The following is a 22,323-nucleotide window of genomic DNA, read 5'->3' on the forward strand; positions in this document are numbered from 1 at the left end:
TTACCTCCTGGTATCCTCAACTCAGAAACCCTACCATGTGAATTGCACGTGATTCCAAACCAAGAACAGTGATTTGGGTTTGAAGATTTCCAGGTTGAGATCATGTTATGATGGTTAACAATGGTGTTCTTCAACTCCAGAAGTTGATATCTCTGAAAATTCCGCAGCTTTTCCAGAAATCAAACAACACAGTGACAACAAGATGAGAAATCAAACAACACAAAATAAAAATGTATTGATTTCATGCTGATAGAATGTATTGATTTCATTCTGAATATGTATATACGCTTCAATTGATTTCATTATGAATATGTATATACAGTGGAGAGGCACGCACCAGAGACGAAGATCCCCTCTCTGCCTCTTCTATTTGCAGGCAGATAAGCAAAAATATCTCATCTTCCTCTAGAATCGTATGGTGATCTATCCTCTGCATCATTTTTGGTGAAGGCCACTGACGCTGGAAAAATGGAGGTAAGTGTGAATCGGTGCAGATGAGATTAGGTGGCGTAGGGTTCTTGAGATGTAGCAAAGATTTAATGGTAAATGACCCATTATTTAAGGGATTTTCCATATATATTCTAATTTATTTTTGGTTTATAAAAAGGATTACACATAATGTTACAAAATTACCATTATATAATTTTATAAATTAATTAATTTTTCTTAAATATGATTGGTGCCCTACATCCACATAATAATTAGTCATCCACATTTGAACCTCTCTCTCTCTCTCTCTCTTTCTCTCTCTCTCTCTCTCTCTCTCTCTCTCTCTATATATATATATATATATATATATATATATATATATATATATATATAGAGAGAGAGAGAGAGAGAGAGATAGAGAGAGTTATGTTCCAATGAGAACATTTTTCCCGTGAGAACATTTGAGAGCATTTTTTAATTAGACTAATACAAAAGGCCCCACCCTACTATGACGTCTCTCAGCCGTTTTTGAACTTGCACCACCCAATTAGACCACCGGACCAGTACCGGAGTGAGCGTCCGTCGTCGGAATCGTCGGAATCGTCGTAATCGTTGGAACACTCGCCTGAATCAGCCAACTCTTTCCTCTCCCTCCATCTCTACTCGTATTATCGTCAGAAAATATCTTTTTCCGGCTTTCATCTTCTTGAAACGCCTCCCTGTACCACCTCCTTGAATCAGTCGTGAAACCACCTTTTCGGAAACCACCTCCCTCTCATTTACTCTCTCATATTGTTTCATCACATACCAAATTTGTTTTCACCAGATCTGAAATAGAAGGATACGAAATCAACTATTCGGAAAACAAAGTTATCGGATACCGCCCCTATCTTATCCTCTCCGATTTCGTTTCACTGGTAATTTAATTTGTGATTTGTGTGTTTGAATGAAAATGGGATCATCATGTACTGATATTTCACATTGATTTGGAGTTTTTTGTGTTGCACACCAACTGTTTGATGAAAGTCCTCTTAGAATTTTTGAATAAGTAGGGGCTGATTTGACGATGACAAAAATCTTGTATTTGTTATAAAGTATAATACAATTCTTTCAATCATATATGATTAATATATGTTATAATCATAAATGTTTTAGTCATATATTTTTAAAATCACATATGATTGATATATGTTATAATCATAATTTTTTTTGAATATTTACATTATATGTTATAGTTTTTTAAATCATATATTATTAATATATTTTGTAATAATAATTATTTATGTTGTTAATGACAGGTTCTATTGTTTCATAATGTCTTTTACAAGCGATAATGTTAATTTCTTCAGAAATGAAAATGAAATTAGTAATGAAGAAGTTAATGAAGATGTTGAACATTCAAGTCATCAAATCCAAAACTTAGTGTTTCAGGTAAAAAAAATTAAATACTTATTTATTTTATTATTATTATATATCATTTCTTTTAATTATTAATGTTTTTTAGAATTGAATATATATCAATGTATGTAATGTACAATCACATGTGATTGATAATGAATTCATTATACAATCACATGTGAGTAATAATGAATTCCTTATATAATCACATGTGATTATAAGTAATTCATTATTGTTGATTTAATCTTTTTTGTTAATCTTATGTGATTATTAATTAGTAGTTCATTATTAACGTTTTTTAGAATTGAATATATATCAATGTATGTAATGTACAATCACATGTGATTGATAATGAATTCCTTATACAATCACATGTGAGTAATAATGAATTCCTTATATAATCACATGTGATTATAAGTAATTCATTATTTTTGATTTAATCGTTTTTGTTAATCTTATGTGATTATTAATTAGTAGTTTATTATTAATGTTTTTTAGAATTGAATATATATCAATGTATGTAATGTACAATCACATGTGATTGATAATGAATTCCTTATACAATCACATTTGATTAATAACGAATTCATTAGATAATCAGATGTGATTATAAGTAATTCATTATTGTTGATTTAATCTATTTTGTTAATTTTTTGTAATTATTAATTAGTTTTTTTTATAATTATGTTTAATATAGTGTTAATCATATCTGATTATCCATTTTTTATATATGTTCAATTATTTATTTTAATCATATATGATTATATAACAAATTCATTATTAATCACATGTGATTTTATATTGTTTTGATTTATGTATATTCAAGTGTTTATTTTATAATAATATATTATTAAAATGTTTTCTATATTTGATCATACAGGTGACTGTTCGAATTCTTTTAATGATGGAAATTCAAATAGTTCAAGTTGTGTATCAGAGTTTTATATGTCAAAGGCTCTACATGATATCAACCCAGATGTTTCTGAAGAGTTTAAACCTACTAAGGAAATGAGGTTCAAAGATGTGGATGAGGGAATTAATTTTTATAAAAGATATGCAGAGAAAGCTGGTTTTGATGTTCATTTGAACACATTAAGGAAAGTTGGTGATATAATAAAGCATAGGTTTTTGGTTTGTAACAGGATGGGTAAACCAAAATTGAATCCAACAGAACGTAATACAATCTACAGGGTTACAGATTGTAAAGCTAAAATTATTGTGAAACGTGTCAAAGGAACAAGTGAGTATAAGTTTGATAAGTTTCAAGAAAATCACAACCACAAGCTTGAAGATACATTTCATTTGAAAAGTACAAGGACTCTTTCATACTCTGACAAGGAGTTCATTGTTCGGGCGTCTACTGCAAAAGTGGGTGCTACAAAAGCTTACAAACTGAAATCAACTTTGAAAGGTGGTTTTCAATATGTAAGGGGCAAGGCTGTAGATTACAGAAATTTTAAGAGGGATATGGGCTCAATTATTGGATTCAGAGATGCTCAACTTATTGTGAACAAGATGAATGATCGGAAAAACAACTATCCGATTATTCGTTTTTTATAGATGTGATGAGAATAATGTATTAAATGCAATGTTTTGGGCCGATGAAACAGATAAAGCACACTACAGTGAATTTGGAGATGTTATGTCACTTAATGCAACATTTCGTACAAATAAGTAAGTTTTTTTTATGTATTTATGTTTATAATCAGATGTGATTTATATTTTTTCAATAATTATACTAATGTGATTATTATTGTAATGATATATGATTGACTAATGCTGAACATGTATGGTATTTTGATTATGATTATAATCATATCTGATTGATCATATTCATATGAGATTGATGATTGATTAATGCTTTACAACTAGTCTGATGTAGTTATTTTCAAATCACATATGATTTATCAATGCTTAATAAGTACTCTGAAGTATACTGATGTGATGATGATTGTAATCATATGTGATTGAATAATTTCTCATCAAGTATTTGTAATGTGATTTTGATTATAATCATATGTGATTTATCATTTATTATCAAGTATTCTTATGTTATTTATTTTTATGTTATAAATATTTTTAATCTTATTTTGATTATTACATGAAATATGTATTCATTGGTGTTTGTTCCATTCACTGTCATTGATCATCATAAATCATCTGTTACTGTTGGAGCCGGGTTGTTAAGCACGGAGGATGTGGATTCGTATAAATGGCTTCTTGAGCAATTTATGAAGGCTCATTCAAATAAACAACCATTACTTGTTTTAACTGATCAAGATGCAGCATTAAAGCAAGCAGTTGAGTCTGTTTTTTCTCAATCCAAGCACAGATTGTGCATGTGGCATATCATGAAGAAACTGCCAAAAAATGTACATTTTTTTAAATCACACGTGATTTTACATAACATATATTTTTAAATCACATATGATTTTTCAATTGAACAGATTTGAATCATATGTGATTTGTTTTCTAATGTTTACATATTTAAATCATATGTGATTTTGTTTCAATATTGTAATCAGATGTGATTTTCTAAATCATATGTTTATTCTATCATAAATGATTATGGGTATAAAAACACATGATTATTCGAAATCAGATGTGATTACATTTATAATCACATATGATTAAAGGATTTAAAGTTATGTGATGTGATTTTTACCTTTATATTTTAATATTAACTTATAATGTTTGAATCACATGTGACTATTACAGCTATCTGTGGAATTTCTTAAAAGCACGAATTTCAAGAAAATGTTCAATAAACTTGTTTGGGACATTTATATCGAGCATCATATTTTCGAGAGGAGTTGGGAACTTTTGATGAAAGAATTTAATCTTGAAGATGAGAAATGGTTTAAAGATATTTTTGAAAATAAGGAAGCATGGGTACCTGCATATTTCAATGATTTTCCAAGGTGTGGGTTGATGAAGACAACATCAAGGTCTGAGAGTATCAATTCATTTTTCAATACATATTCAGAAACTGAAAATTTCTTTCTAAATTTCATGATGAATTATGACGCTGCCATTAAAAAACAATGTTATACACAACGTGAACTTGATCGTAAGACCAAGGGAGCAAAGTATTCTTGGAGGTCACCGCGTATGATAGAACAACATGCAGCAAAGGTGTATACTAGCAAAGTTTTCTTTGAAGTTCAAAAGGAGATTTATAAAGGAGGTTGGTTTTGTGAGGTTAAAGATTTAGGGGAGGGAGATGGATGGGAAATTTTTAAAGTTATTCACAAGAACTAAAAACACGAAGTAAAAGCAACATATAAGGTATTTTATTTTTTTTATTTATATCATTTATATATGTTTATATATCATACTCATCTGATCAATCACATGTGATTATAAAGATAATGTGCATATGTCGTTGGTGTGTATATTGTTTTCATGTGTGTAATCATATGTGATTGATATATTTTGTGTATATAAAACATTTTAATCACATGTGATTAAACAAGACTGTGATTTTTATTTGTATAATCATATGTGATTTTTTATTGTTACAGGTGGAACTAAAATATGATGAAAAAGAAGTGAGTTGCACCTGTGGACATTTTAATCGGTTTGGTATTCTCTGTAGACATGCTTTTAGAGTATTAATGGACAAAAATTTTAATGAAATACTGGAACAATATATTCTTAGGCAAGGGACAAAGGATGTAATATCTTTGAATTATCAGTTGTCGAGAGATCGTTTTGATGAAGAGGATGAAGAAGTTACCAAACTGGTTAATGAAGTATTTTTGAATGTTGAAACTGCTTTAGATATTGTGAGACATGATAAGCAGAAGTTAGCATGTTTGGCTGAAAAAACATAAATTTTGTTGAATGAGGTGAAGATTAATTGTTCAAGTGACAAGCCTATTACAAATTCGGATATCTTTGAAAAACTTTATAATGTTACTATTCCATAAGAAGTCGAGATTTTTGTTCCAGAAATTCAACATAATAAAGGATCACGAAAGAAAAGGCTTATTGGTGAAGTTGAAAAAGCAGTTATGAATGCTCAAACGAAGACCATAAAATGCTCATTATGTGGTAAAAGAGAACCACACAACAGGCGTACTTGTCCAAGTAGATTTAATGCTCAGAATTAATGAATAGACATTTTATTAGTTTTCAATTTTTTAAGTAAACCATGTTCATAACAGATGATAATCATTTATGATTCAATTTATTTTTCCTCATTCAATTTTTTGGTTGTTTGTTTATAATTATATGTGATTCTAAAATTTTTACTAGTATAATCACATGTGATTTGTTTCAATAATTTGTCTATATAATAAGTATAAACTTTTAATAAAAGATCTTAATCACATGTGATTGTATAATATCATATGTTTTTATATACATAATCAGATGTGATTTAACAATATCAAATTTGCACATGATAATCTAAGTATATTACACATGATAATATAAGTATTATTTTTATAATGTGTACATGTTTAACCATATGTGATTTTTCTTTTTGTGTATGTATATATTGCACATACGATATTATTTTTCTAATCACATGATAATCATATGTGGTTGAAGTATAAAATATACAATGATCATATTTGATTATTTTTCTAATCACATGTGATTATTTTCTAATCACACGTGATTACGTATATAATCACGTGTGATTGTCGATATCACATCTTATTGTACAAAGAACAAGGCATTTTATAACTGTTAGAAATATCAAATTCATATGTGATTTTATAATATCATATGTTTTTATATACATAATCACATGTGATTTTATAATATCATAATGTCACATGATAGTCTAACTATAGTACACATGATAATATAAGTATTATTTTTATAATGTGTACATGTTTAATCATATGTGATTTTTCTTTTTGTGTATGTATATATATGTGGTTGAAGTATAAACCATACAATGATCATATTTGATTATTTTTCTAATCACATGTGATTACGTATATAATCACATGTGATTGTCGATATCACATCTTATTGTACAAAGAACAAGGCATTTTATAACTATTCGAAATATCAAAGTCATATGTGATTTAAAATGAAACATTCTGTAAACTTTAATTTACAGTTAAAATACTTATCTATACTAATTTTCACAAATCCATGATATCATATATTGTCTTAATAAACTAGCAAGCATTCATGTAATTGAAAACTAAACATTGTCTAAATAAACAAACAATCAAATCATCCATTTACAGAAGTCTTTCAAACTTCAGTATTTGAATCTTGACCTTCGCATCAAACCTCTTCCCACATCTTCATCTTCTCATTCACCACTTTGACTTCCATTATCCTTATAGGCAATCACTCAACCTTTGATGGATTTCTACACAAGCATTTCTTTGATCGCTTTCTTTCTTCTCTTTATTTTGTTTATTGTACTCACGTGCAAGTTCCATGACATCATCATTCATCAAATTAATCTCAGAATTTATCACTGCATGAGCATATTTGGTTCTCACCAAATCAATCAGTGCATCTTGAGCTCCTTCATTTGGGAATCTAGTTTTGTATTCTGGTTGAGCCATATACGTTTCCATGTATCTCATCACAAATATTCCACAGTCTCTTTTGTTATGTTTAGTTTTACATAACAGATCTGGTATTTGTGGTTTGATATTTGGGTCTTGAAGGGCATAACATCTTGGATGATTTATTTCATGCAGATATCTCAAGAAGTATTTTTTCTGAAAATTAAAAAAAAATAAAAAAAATAAGAAAGTTAACCACATAAAATTAAACATAAAAAGATATTATTAATATTTACATAATCACATGTGATTACAAATATGAAATAATGTTTTCATTATTTTTTAATTCAAATGTATAATCAGATATGATTTGAAATGTTTATTCAAATGTATAATCACATGTGATTTATTTATATAATCACATGTGATTTATTTATATAATCACATGTCATTTATTCATATATGATTTATTTTATCTAATTATATGATTTTCTTATTTAATCATAGTTGATTTTTTACATACCAGGTTTTTAAGTAGAGGCATGTACTTTCCTTCAACAGTTGCGTCTGATCTGCTGTTATCCAAGATGACAATGTTTGGATTTTTTATGTTGAAAATGTAGAGAAACATGTGTTCTTCCCGACAAACAGGGAAAAATATCTGCATTTAAATATTTATTGTCATATTTATGAATATATATAAAGAATAATTTGATATTGAATAACTTACCAAATCAACATCTTTCAATTTTATTTTTTATTCATCTCCATTAAACCAATCTACAAAGTATTTTTTGAATAGATTGTATCTATACTCATCTTTCTCCTTTGCTTCCTTTTCCATTTGTTCTTTTACTTTTTTGTCAATCTTTTTCCTTTTGTCATCTTTTTTTGGTTTAGGAAGTTGCTCATCCTCAATGTACTTTGTCTACATGTTAAATGATTTGTGGTTTTAGTGTATAATCATATATGAATTGAAATAGATAATATTATTTTAGTGATAGAATCATATATGTTTCACTTACAGTCATTTGGATAGACAAGAAAACTCTGTATGGAGAATTATTAATGTCTCGGTCCTTCTCATTGTAGTTGAGCAGTGCAGACCATGAGTCTATGACATCTGAAAATAGATATTCTCCGGGAAAAAAACTTTCAAATACATATCGGAATACGACTCTTTTGTTTATTGTGAATAACAGTTGATCACTGTAAATATAAAAAAAATTGTAATTTCAGTGTAAATATAATGTTGAACAAGTATATTTAAGATATTTTTTTAATCATATATGATTAATCACTGATTAGAATGTATAATCACATGTGATTTACTAATATTAAACAAGTATGTTAATGTTTATTTTTTGTAAATGCTAATCAAATATTAATAACTTACTATACAGTTCCCTGCAAATGGAACAACCATTCACCAAGCATTTCCTCTTCTTTTGTTAACTTTGTTTTCAAGCAAATTGCTCTCTCTTTATATGGAGATCTCCTTACTTCGGCTGGTTTTTTCTTTCTTTATTGCCGATGTTCCAGAGTTACATTTTGTTTTTCTGTAAGATCAGGCAAAGACTCTTTGTTTCGATTTTTTGAATTCACAATTTTTATCTTTGGGTGGTTCTTCGCTTTTGGATCTAGCGCATCTTTCACCAGATTTTCTTTTTCACCTTCATCTTTTTTTTGTTCAGCAGTATTCTGCAATTGATATATGGTTATAACAGTTAGAAAAATATTAGAACCATAATTTTAAAATTTTAATAATTACTGTTAATCACATATGATTGTAAGTTTAAATAATGTGATAATTAGTTTTAATCACATATTATTGTACGTCTAAGAAATAATAAAATCATATGTGATTACATTCATAAAGATATGATTTTGTACGAACAGACAAAATAATATTTAATCACATATGATTGTACGTCTAAGAAATAATAAAATCATATGTGATTACATTCATAAAGATATGATACTGTACGAATAGACAAAATAATATTTAATCACATATGATTGTACGTTTAAGAAATAATAAAATCATATGTGATTACATTCATAAAGATATGATTTTGTACGAACAGACAAAATAATATTTAATCGCATATTATTGTACGTTTAAGAAATAATAAAATCATATGTGATTACATTCATAAAGATATGATTTTGTACGAACAGACAAAATAATATTTACCTCTGTCATCTCTGGAGGTGTTAACTGACTTATCTTAAGATCATATGAGGCCATCATACTCTCTTCTTTTTTATTTTGGTATTCTTTCATGGACTTTTCATAAACAGAATTGAATTCATCATCATTTAACATTTCGGTACTGCTAAACTCTTATGTGTTTTCAAAAATACTTTCAATAGCGTTTGTTATTGTTTTGTTCACATCTTCTTCAAAAATCACATAAACAAAATAAGTTAGTAGAAAAATCACTTGTGATTATAAGTAAAATATAATGTTGTTTACCTTCTCCTTCAACATTTTGCTCTTCTTCATTATCACCACCTTTTTCATTTTCAACACCTTCATCATGCAAATTCATGTCATCAAAACAATTATCGTTATTGACTGTCTTTTTAAGTATTGTAATCAATTGTGTGTGGTTATAGTAAAACAAAATAGTTTTTGTTGATTATGATCACATGTGATTAGTTATATAGGAACAATATACTTTTTATCAATTATGTTCACATGTGATTATAGATAAATATTGATATGTTTTACTAAAACATATCAACATTTATAGACAATTATTAAGAAATAGTTTCATAATATTTAATCAATTACATTAAAAGATTTTTAAAATTTTCAAATTACATACAATAGAATTTAAATTAATCAATACATATACATAAAAAGTAATTATCATTCAATACAATATTTTTATCATTCAATACAATATTTTTATCAGATAAATATGATTGGTACCTTCTCCTCGAACAACATTTGTTCCTTTCAATTCTGCATATAAGTAGATTATGTTAGTTATCATATATGATTGTAAAAATATATTTTTTCATAATTTTATATATACAGAAATATATACTTTTTCCTTCTTTCTTTTCACCAATTTTCCCCTCCATATTTATCCCCTCTACACCTGATATATAATTATAAAAAATTATTAATCATATATGATTAAAAGAATTAATTACACAAAGATATTATATTTATGTTATTATAATCACATGTGATTATAAGGTATGTAATGACATTTATAATCACATGTGATTATAACGTATTTAATAACACTGTTTTGTTAATTATAAGATATGATTTTCAATATATTTATATTTACCTTCTCCATCTCTTTGTGGTTGTTCACCAGTTATTGCTTCTATTTTCTTATCATTCTTCCTTTCTATATTCATCCCCTCCACAGCTGAATACAATTAAAAAGAAATTATTAATGATTTGTGAATGTAATCACATGTGTTTACATAAATTATAATTACATTTGATTACTTTATTAATATATATTGTTGTTTACCTTCTCCTTCAGCATTTTGTTCTTCTTTATTATTACCACCTTTTTTATTTCCAACACCTTCATCATTCAAATTCATGTGATCCAAACCTTGATCATTATTATCATTTTCATCTTTCTCACCATCTGCATATATAAAAAATTTGTAGTTAATCACATGTGATTTACATATAATAAAAAATTGTTTTTAATCACATGTGATTGTAAAAAGTTACTTCTTAAGAATCACATATGATTGATTAATCATATGTTATTAAAAAAAAATATTGTACAAATATATTTGTATTGTTATGTGAATATAATCACATGTGATTACAAGAGATGTAATCATATATGATTATTATGCTTACAAATATATTATATTTTTATTTTCAATATATTTATATTTACCTTCTCCATCTCTTTGTGGTTGTTCACCAGTTATTCCTTCTACTTTCTTATCATTCTTCCTTTCTATATTCATCCCCTCCACAGCTGAATACAATTAAAAAGAAATTATTAATGATTTGTGAATGTTTACATAAATTATAATTACATTTGATTACTTTATTAATATATATTGTTGTTTACCTTCTCCTTCAGCATTTTGTTCTTCTTTATTATTATCACCTTTGTCATTTTCAACACCTTCATCATTCAAATTCATGTCATCCAAACCTTGATCATTATTATCATTTTCATCTTTCTCACCATCTGCATATATAAAAAATTTGTAGTTAATCACATGTGATTTGCATATAATAAAAAATTGTTTTTAATCACATGTGATTGTAAAAAGTTACTTTTTAAGAATCACATATGATTTAGTAAAATATTACTTACCTGTTATTTTAATATCTTCACCTCCCTCATCTTTATTTTTTCGTTGCTGTTCCTCTCCTCCTTCAAGATTCTCATTTTCTTGTCCCGTAACTGCATATAATTTAAGATAAGTATTTAATCACATGTGATTGTATAGAGATTTTTTTAAATACACTTACCTCTTTCAATATTTTCCCCTCCGACATTATTTTTCTTTGATTGATCATTATCATCTCCATTGTCATCATCATCATTACTATTGTCACTCTTATCTTTAAAAATTGCATCAAAGCTAATTTTCAAATGATTAAGGGTTATATTTTCTGGGAATTTATTTATACCATCTTCAATCATCATATGTAACTTCTTATACTTATTCATAACCACATGTTCATAAGCCTACATAATAAATGAATTAAAATATATATTAATATATATAATGTAACATGTAAAATATTAGTAAATAATAATGAGTTTTCATATAATTGTTGCAATTAAATTTACCTCCTCATTCAATTCTTCATCAACATACTCATCATTGAAATCCCCTGTTCCAAAATCACCAAGCTCATCCTTTTCAAAAGTTTCTCTCATCTTTATTTTCTCTGAAGTCCAATGGCAGATCATTGGACGTGTTCTTTCAATGTTAAGTACATCAGATTTGATTCTGACTAGATAAAGCAACTGCAAAAAAAATTATTAATTTTGTAACAAATTCTACTAATCGTATATGATTTAAGAATATGACATTTAAATCACATGTGATTATAGATACTCATGTTAGAACATACGTTATAAATAAATAAAAATCATATGTGATTTTAAAGATATTTAAATAGTGTAAAACATATTAAACATACCACCAAATAAGCAGATGGTCCATTAAAATTGCTTGTTGAATTTGATGGATCAAAAGACTGTTTGTTTTTAACCAAACAATCTATCAGATAAGAACACCAGTCGATGTTTTCTATTTTCGTCTTGCTTGTTATGTAGGTCAATGGGTTGGTGTTTGCTTTTCCTAAAGAGCTTGATTCTATCAGCGAGTTGATCAACAAAGCTATGAAATTCGTCTTGAAATTCATATCTGCCTTGTTGGTGGAAACAATCTTAATCTTTATATCTTGAAGTCGAATCATCTTCTTGTCATCAAACTGGTTTGTCCATTCTTCATAACATTTATCTTCTTTTGTTCTGAATGTAAGTTTTGAAAACTGTTTTCTTCCCAAAGGAAATCCAAGAATTTCTTTGATGGATTCTTTGGTGACATCAATAACTCCTTTTTGAAGAACTATCTTCTTTGTTTTGGAGTTAAAATTCTTAAGAACAAAGCAGCTTAAGGCCCCTAGGACCTCTGACATCTTCATATTTAATATTCCCCCAAAACCCATCTGTCTGACACAATTTTTTTGTACTTCATTGAGGCCTTGTATAACAGACAACAAAGCTCCAGGTGTACATCTATCATCAAATATATCACATAATGAATTTAATTCATATGTTATGATAATAATTAATGAAGGTATTATACATGTTTTATAATTTTACCACATGTGTGTTAACTGAAAAATACATGAAATATGTTTTGAATAATCACACATGATTGATTTTTAAATCATATATGACTTAATAAATTTTTGTATAATCACATTTTCGTATATAAAAGATATTAATCACATGGTGATTCATCTTTGAATCATATATGATTAAATAAATTATCTTATTTGTATATTGATTTTTTTCATACATAAAAGATATTAATCATATGTGATTTAATAAAGGTATTCGTATATCACATATGATTTAATAAAATTATTTTTTTGTATAAAGTTGTTAATCACAAAGTTATACCTGTTTCTGATTGTATCAAAATGCTTCTTTATTATCTTCTTCTTTCTTTTCTTTATATCTTTTGTTGCAGAATCGGAATCATCTTCATTTTCATCAAGTCGTTGATCTTTACTTTTTGAAGATATGGCTTTTCTTTTTCTTGACTCAGTTTTCTTTTCAGTTGTTATGAAAATAATAATCATATACTAATTGAGAATCAAGTAATAATTAATAATTATGTGATTTTAAATACATATTACAATCATATGTGATTGAATTATACATTTGTCGTGTTTTAACTTGGACCTTGTTTCTGTTGTGTCTTCTTCATTTGATCTTTTTCCTTTTCCTTTAGAGAGACAAATTGTAAAAAAGGGATAATCATATAATCATATGTTTATAACATGTCTTCATAAACCATATGTGATTTAAATATACCTTTTTTTCTGTTGCTGTATGCTTTTCTTTTGTGAATACTACAATAGCTGTAATCAAATTCATATTTGTATACAAATCAATAATAAATAAGTATAAATATAGATAAAAGTCAGAATCAATAAAATAATGGTATTATAATAAAGCTTAAAGTGTTATTGATTGATGTTAATCACATGTGATTGATGATGTTTTTTGCATATAAAAGCAGGTAATCACATTTGATTAAAAACATATGGTGTTATGTTTATGTGTATAATCATATGTGATTGAGCAATACCTTTCATATTTTCTTTCTGTTGTTATCTTTGTTTCTTCTGTTACACTGTCCTTTTTTCGCTTTTTGTGCTTTTGTTTTGGATTTTCTGAGATATATAAAAATACATATATAATCAGAAAATGACAAAGTCAATTTCAGTCAGATGTGATTGAACACAGTCATATTATTTATCACCTTCGTTCGTGATTTTTGTATTTGTCCTCCTTCTGGAATATTTTTTTTTCAAATGTTTTAGTATCATCTGCAATTTCAAACGGACTTTATTTACACAATACATGAATTACAGAACACTAAATCGAGAAATTAAACTTTAATATTCGTAAAATTGAGAGTTTAGTCGTAACTTTTGAATAAATGCATATTTCATGTGTGTTGAACAAAGCAATAGAAGAAAAACTATATACTCGCAACGAGGGTTTTAGTTTGAAATAACGTTTGAATAAATGCAGATTTCATTTATATTTAACAAAAAAACTTTCAGTAAATTGTTCGACATCGAAACTAGGGTTTGATTTCAAAAAAACTTTTGAGTAATGTCGATTTCCTGTATATTGATGAACTAACAGTATTCGAGTGATATTCATAAAAAAAACTCGATAATAATGAGAATCGAGTGATATTCAGCAAAAAAAGTCAAATATGCGTTGTGATACCTTTGGATGAAGGTTTTGATGGCGTTATCTCTTTTTTTGACGACATTTCTTCATTTTCGTTGAAAATGTTTGAAAAAGGATGAAATGTTAGAGACAGAAGAGGGTTTTCTGTTGAGAGAAATGATGTATTTTGATGGCGTAAATGGAAGATTCTGATTATGTATGCACAATTCAGTTTATATTCCTTTTTACAATTATACTCACTTATTTTCTAAATGTGATATGTTTGGAACCAATTGTTAAGTTATTCACAATTATGCCACCTTCTAAATTCTACATATAAATCCCGTGGGGGTTAGGTAACAGAAAACTATTTAGCTTGTATAATTTGTCACATTTTTTCAACTTTTATCCAGATTGAGCCAATACTTTTATTTTTACACATGATAATCTAATTATTATTATTTGTTTTTGTAATCATACATGATTGATGTATAAATCATACATTGTCCTTAATAAATACAAATTAATCACATGTGATTTAAAAATTGTTTTTTGTATTTTTAATCATATATAATTGATGTATAAATCATACATTGTCGTTAATAAATGCAAACTAATCATATGTTATTTAAAAATTGTTTATAATCACATATGATTACGTATATAACCACATGTGGTTTCAACCCTTGCGGAACATGGGCTTCTCCTAGTTAAATTGTAATTTGTATGTATGCGTATGTTATACATGATAATCACATGTGATTATTTACAATATTTTATTGGATGCATATAATCATATGTGTTTGAATTATAAACCATACAATGATCATATGTGATTATTTTTCTAATCACATGTGTTTATATTAATGTTTATATGTTTAATCACATATTGTACTATTGTATTTTTTTGCTTTTATATTTATAGTCATATGTGATTGAGTATTTAAAAGTTTTTTTGTTTTTGTAATCATACATGATTGATGTATAAATCATGCATTGTCCTTAATAAATGCAATTTAATCACATGTGATTTAAAAATTGTTTTTGTATTTGTAATCATATATGATTGATGTATAAATCATACATTGTCCTTAATAAATGCAAACTAATCATATGTGATTAGTTTCAATATTTTATTGGATACATATAATCATATGTGATTATTTTTCTAATCACATGTGTTTATATTAATGTTTATATGTTTAATCAAATATTATACTATTGTATTTTTTTTCTTTCATATTTATAGTCATATGTGATTGAGTATTCAAAAGTTTTTTTGTTTTTTTAATCATACATGATTGATGTATAAATCATACATTGTCCTTAATAAATGCAAATTAATCACATGTGATTTAAAAATTGTTTATAATCAAATGTGATTATCTATATGCTCAAACATTTAAGCTTCACATATCCATATTACTTATCAATATTAAGCTTCACATATCCATGATATCATATATGTGCTCAAACATTTATATAATTAAAACCTAATAATTGTGTTTAATAAATTACCAAGCATTCATCTAATGAAAAAGTAAACATTGTCTAAGTAAACCATCAATCAAGTTATGCATTCACAGACTTCACCATTTTCGATCTTAAACTTCACATGAAACCTCTTCCCACAATAACATTGTTCTCTCAATCTTTAATGTAGCATACCAAAAATACAACCCAAAAATTTTTGTTTGAAAACTTTACTAAACCATAATATCAAATATTAAAAGTTAAAAACCATGAATCAAGTATCTCAAAATGTCATAATAAATTTATCAAATCGAAACTAGTGTCAAGATCATATCAAAATATCAGAGTCTAACTTCCAGGCTAAAATTGTAGGGTGTGCCATGCCATCATCCCGAGCCCTTCCCTTTGCTAGCTGAAGTACCTGAAACCAGAACTGAAACTGTAAGCACGAAGCTTAGTGAGCTCCCCCAAACTACCACATACCATACTATAAAATATAAAGCACATACTGGGCCTTGCCCACTGCATCGGACCGAAGTCCGGAACTAACTACGGCCTTGCCCACTGCATCGGACTGAAGTCCGGAACTGACTAGGGCCTTGCCCACTGCATCGGACCGAAGTCCGGAACTACATCGAACCGAAGTCCGGAACTGACTAGGGCCTTTCCCACTGCATCGGACCGAAGTCCGGAACTGACTGAACATAGCATAACATAATCATAGCATATAATATGAACGCATATACTGCATACTGCATCGGACCATAGTCCGGAACACATAACACATACCATGCCTGTATCACAAAGACACCAAGCATACTGAACTACTGCATCATACTGTAATCCGGATCTACTGCTAACTAAACGGGTCGGCATTGTGGCCGTAGACCTGTTCCTACCGGAAGGAAAACTCACCTCGAAAGGCTGGCTGCTGAAATGCTGCTCGGGAATTGTCTGACTGCTGCTCCGGTAACTACCCGGCTACAATTCCCAAAAGACACTTAATCCGACACTGATAACTAATCTTAGGGTAAAATGACTATTTTACCCCCTGGTCAAAGTCAACAATCCGTTGACCTGACTCGCCGAGTTGGGCCGCCAACTCGTCGAGTCCCTATCTTTCCTTCTACTCCCTTTCCCGACTCTACTCGTCGAGTTTAGCGAAGACTCGACGAGTTCTCCTTCTATAATAACATCGAGTCAACCTTTATCTGACTCGTCGAGTTGTATGAACAACTCGTCGAGTCCTCCTTCATCATATGAACACGTCCAGTCTATGACTCGCCGAGTTGTATGAACAACTCGTCGAGTTTGTTCTTGTGGGAAGAAGATTGTCTTGGACTCGCCGAGTCAGGGCGTAGACTCGCCGAGTCCCTCTACACTCATAACCATGTCTTAACTCACTGAGTCTTTACTCCACTTGCTAAACAGACTCGCCTCTACTGAACAGGGAATCTAAGACTCGCGCCCTGACTCGCCGAGTCCGAAGAACGACTCGCCGAGTCCTTTGCATGCAGATTCTATTCAGTCGATTCTAATCAGTTTCAGTGCATCCAATTCATAGATCTAGGTTTCTGGGACAATTTGAACATGTAAAGTTGCTAACTTTACGTGTATCTATGATGCAATGAAGCAATAACACTTAAACTTGGCTATAATAGGGGTTACTTGTCTAGAACAAGGCCATGGCTGCGAAAAGGTGGCCTTCTGGAGCTCCTGGAACTCAAGAGAGGCTAGATCTGAGATATGGCTTGATTACAAAGCTTCATCACTAGGGATTTGGGGTTTTTGAGCTCAAAACCATCAATTTGGGGACAAACTAGATCTAGCAATACAATAACCAAGATGAAAGCTTTATTACCAGAAAGGATGGCCAAAGAGGAGTATAATCTGGATCTACTTCTTCTTCCTTGAGTTCTTCTACCTTCTCCTTCTTCTTCTTGCTCAACAATGCACCAAGATTCCTTCACAAGGGCAAAAAAATCACTCACACACACTTCAAGGAGGCTAGGGTTTCGGGAATAAGTCTCTGAGAGGTGAAGGAGGCTGGTTAGGGGCTATAATGGGGTTTAAATAGGGTACACTCCCTAAAAATTAGGGCTTCGTCCAGACTGGCGGACTCGCCGAGTCCGGAATATGGACTCGTCGAGTCGCCACGCCAACTCCACGTACTGACCCGCTTCTACTAGACGAGTTAGGGCCACTGACTCGTCGAGTAGCTTCTAAAATAAGAAGAAAAATAATGTTTTAAATGCATACCAGGAACGGGGCGTTACAACTCTCCCCCACTTATCTCAAACTTCGTCCTCGAAGTCTGCTGCTACTGAATCTGAAAATAACTCCGGATAATGCTCCCTCATCTCCTCCTCGGTCTCCCATGTCCATTCTGAACCCTTCCGATGCTGCCACTGCACCTTTACTAGCTGAACCACCTTGTTCCTCAACGTCGTCGACTTTCGATCCAAGATCGCAACTGGTCTCTCAATGTAATTCAGGCTGCTTTCAACCTGAATATCCTCCAACGGTACAACTGCTGACTCATCCACCAAACACTTCCGTAACTGAGACACATGGAAAGTGTTGTGGATCTGGCTAAGCTCTGCTGGAAGATCTAACCGATAAGCAACCCGACCTACCCGGGCCAAAACCCTAAAGGGACCAATGAATCTGGGGCCCAGCTTGCTCCTCTTCCGGAACTTGATGACGCCCTTCCAGGGTGACACTTTCAGGAGGACCATATCGCCTACCTGAAACTCCAAATCAGAACACCTCCTATCTGCGTAACTCTTCTGCCGACTCTGAGCAGTCTGGAGCCGGCTACGAACCTGCTGTATCAACTCTGTGGTCTTAAGCACTACCTCAGTGCTCCCCATGACTCTCTGACCGACCTCGCCCAAACAGATTGGGGTCCTACACTTCCTCACGTAGAACATCTCAAAGGGAGGCTGGTCTATACTGGAGTGGTAACTGTTGTTATACGAAAATTCCGCTAACGGAAGGTACGTATCCCAACTGCCACCAAAATCTAGGACACATGCCCGAAGCATGTCCTCGAGAGTCTGAATCGTCCTCTTGCTTTGCCCATCCGTCTGAGGGTGGAAAGCGGTGCTGAAAAGGAGACGAGTCCCCATCTCATCATGGAACCGCTTCCAAAACCTGGAAGTAAACCGGACGTCTCGATATGATACTACTGAAATAGGCACTCCATGACGTGCCACAACCTCTCGCACATAAATATCATCTAACTTCTCAGCCGATAGACTCTCCTGGATCGGTACGAAGTGCGCGTTCTTGGTCAACCGATCCACTATGACCCAAATCGAGTCAACTCCACGTGCAGTCCTAGGAAGCTTAGTAACGAAATCCATGGTGATATCCTCCCATTTCCACACGGGAATATCTAATGGTTGCATCTTGCCGTGGGGTCTCTGGTGCTCTGCCTTGACCTTCCTGCAGGTCGGGCATCTCACCACGTACCAAGCTACGTCCCGCTTCATGTAGGGACACCAATAATCTGGTCGAAGATCTATGTACATATTTGTCGCCCCTGGGTGGATGGAGAACCGAGACTTGTGGGCCTCATCCATCAACACCTGCCGTACTCCTCCCCATTACGGCACGCAAACTCTCCTATGAAGGGTCAACAATCCTCGACTGTCATAATCGAAAGAAGCTACTCGGCCCACGATCCTCTCGCACTTCCGTCTTTCCTCTTTTAGGCCCTCAACCTGTGCCTCTCTAATCCGCTCCAACAATGGAGTAATCACTGTCATCCTCAGACATATATCTCTGATCGGGGCCGTCATCGCCTTACGGCTCAGGGCGTCGGCCACTACGTTGGCCTTGCCCGGATGGTAAAGGATCTCACAGTCATAATCCTTTACCACGTCTAACCATCGACGCTGCCTCATCTTCATATTCGGCTGATCCATGAGGTACCTCAAACTCTTGTGATCCGTGTAGATGGTACAACGGACCCCATAGAGGTAATGTCTCCAAATCTTGAGGGCGAACACCACTGCCCCCAGCTCTAAATCGTGCGTCGGATAGTTAGCCACGTGAGGCTTCAACTGTCTAGAGGCATAAGCTATCACATGCCCTCGCTGCATCAACACTGCTCCCAAACCTGTGATCGAAGCATCACAGTAGACTACGAAGTCATCCACTCCCTCTGGCAGGGTAAGAATCGATGCCTCGCATAATCTCTGCCTGAGGGTCTCAAATGCTGCCTGCTGCTCAGGCCCCCAGCGAAATGCGACCGACTTCCTGGTCAGTCAAGTAAGCGAAACTGCTATCTTGGAGAAATCCTGGATGAATCTCCTGTAGTACCCTGCCAACCTTAGGAAGCTTCGAATCTCATATGGAGACCTCGGAACCTCCCACTGCATCACGGCCTCTATCTTGGCCGGATCTACTAGTATACCCTTCTGGTTGACGAGGTGTCCAAGGAACTGCACCTCGCGCAACCAGAACTCACACTTGGAGAACTTTGCGAAAAGTTTCTCCCTCCTCAGTGTCTCTAGCACCTCCCTCAGGTGCTCCTCGTGCTGCTCCTGAGTCTTGGAATAGACCAAGATGTCATCGATGAACACTATCACAGATCGATCTAACATCGGTCTGCATAAGCGGTTCATGAGATCCATGAACGCTGCTGGTGCGTTGGTGAGCCCAAATGGCATCACCACGAACTCATAATGACCATAGCGGGTCCTAAAAGCGATCTTCTGTACGTCCTCACCTCTGACCCGCATCTGATGATAACCGGAGCGCAAATCAATCTTGGAGAACCAAGATGCTCCCTGGAGCTGATCAAATAAGTCATCTATCCTCGGAAGTGGGTAACGGTTCTTCACCGTCACCTTGTTTAGCTCCCGGTAATCTATGCACATACGGTGCGACCCATCCTTCTTCCTCACGAACAGGATCGGGGCTCCCCATGGTGAACTACTTGGCCTGATGAAACCCTTGTCTAGAAGCTCCTGCAGCTGCGTAGACAACTCCTGCATCTCGGGAGGAGCCAACCGGTATGGTGCCTTGGTTATTGGAGCCGCACCAGGAACCAGGTCAATCCTGAACTCAACCTGTCTCTCAGGAGGTATCCCAGGCAAATCCTCTGGAAATACATCCGGGTACTCGCGTACTACCGGTACATCGTCAACTGTCGCCTTGCCCTTCTCCCGGGCATCTAAAACATAGGCGACGTACCCCGCGCAACCCTGCTGAAAGTAGCGCCTCGCTCTCGCTGTTGAACACATAATCCGTCCGCACTGTGGCCTCTCGCCCTGAATCACTAACTCTCCCCCACTAGGAGTGCGAACCCTCACTAACTGCAAATCACAATCAATCACTGCCCCATTGGGGCTCAACCAGTCCATACCCACTATGACCTTATTCCCTCGCAGGGGAATAGGAACCAGATCTACTAAAAACTGCTCATCAAATAACCGCAGCGAACACCCCCTATGTACCCTTCCGACCCTGACGGTCCTGTCATCAGCTATCTCAACCTCAAGTGGACAGTCCAGCTCCCCCGGAGCTCTGCTAAACCGCTTGCTAAGCGCAAGCGAGAAAAACGATCGGGTGGCCCCCGAATCAAACAATATTGTAGCTGAAATGTCGTTCACTAAGAACGACCCTATATACAAACACACAACCATGAGAAATAATCAATACCAAAAACAGAGAAAAAAGAAATACATACCCGTCACCACATCAGGAGTCGCCTGCACCTCCTCTGCTGTCATCTGGAAAGCTCTACTCTTCGCCACTGGCGCCTCAGCCCAACCCTGACGGCCGTCTGTAATCCTCAAAGTAGCAGGGGCTAGTGCTGCCACCTTCCCTGCTACTGCTAAACTCGGGCACTGGGACTTTTTATGTCCCCTCTGATTGCAATGGAAGCAAATCAGATCAGCTGCTGTACAATCTCTACTCATATGCCCGGTCCGACCGCACTTGTAGCAGCCGGAGATCCCTGCCTTGCACGCCCCATCGTGCAATCTCCCACACTTGCCACACCTACTGTAGCTCTGCTGTCCTCTAGATCTGTGATCCGATACCTTGGGCTTTTTGCCCAAACTCCCTGTGCCAGATGCCGC

General features: G+C 32.8%; 1 protein-coding gene across 1 annotated transcript; it reads left to right on the plus strand.

Annotated features, from left to right (window-relative positions):
• The first annotated feature begins 3,935 nt into the window (after positions 1 to 3,935).
• Positions 3,936 to 5,663, plus strand: LOC145139958 (protein FAR1-RELATED SEQUENCE 5-like). Its single transcript, XM_079073602.1, has 4 exons — positions 3,936 to 4,199; positions 4,546 to 5,070; positions 5,352 to 5,407; positions 5,489 to 5,663. The coding sequence occupies exons 1-4, from the start codon at positions 3,936 to 3,938 to the stop codon at positions 5,661 to 5,663; spliced, it is 1,020 nt and encodes a 339-aa protein (XP_078929728.1).
• Positions 5,664 to 22,323: the final 16,660 nt, after the last annotated feature.

This window comes from Lactuca virosa, chromosome 9 (genome assembly GCF_052849685.1).
Source record: "Lactuca virosa cultivar CGN04683 chromosome 9, Lactuca_virosa_CGN04683_v6, whole genome shotgun sequence".
NCBI classification, from domain to species: Eukaryota; Viridiplantae; Streptophyta; class Magnoliopsida; order Asterales; family Asteraceae; genus Lactuca; species Lactuca virosa.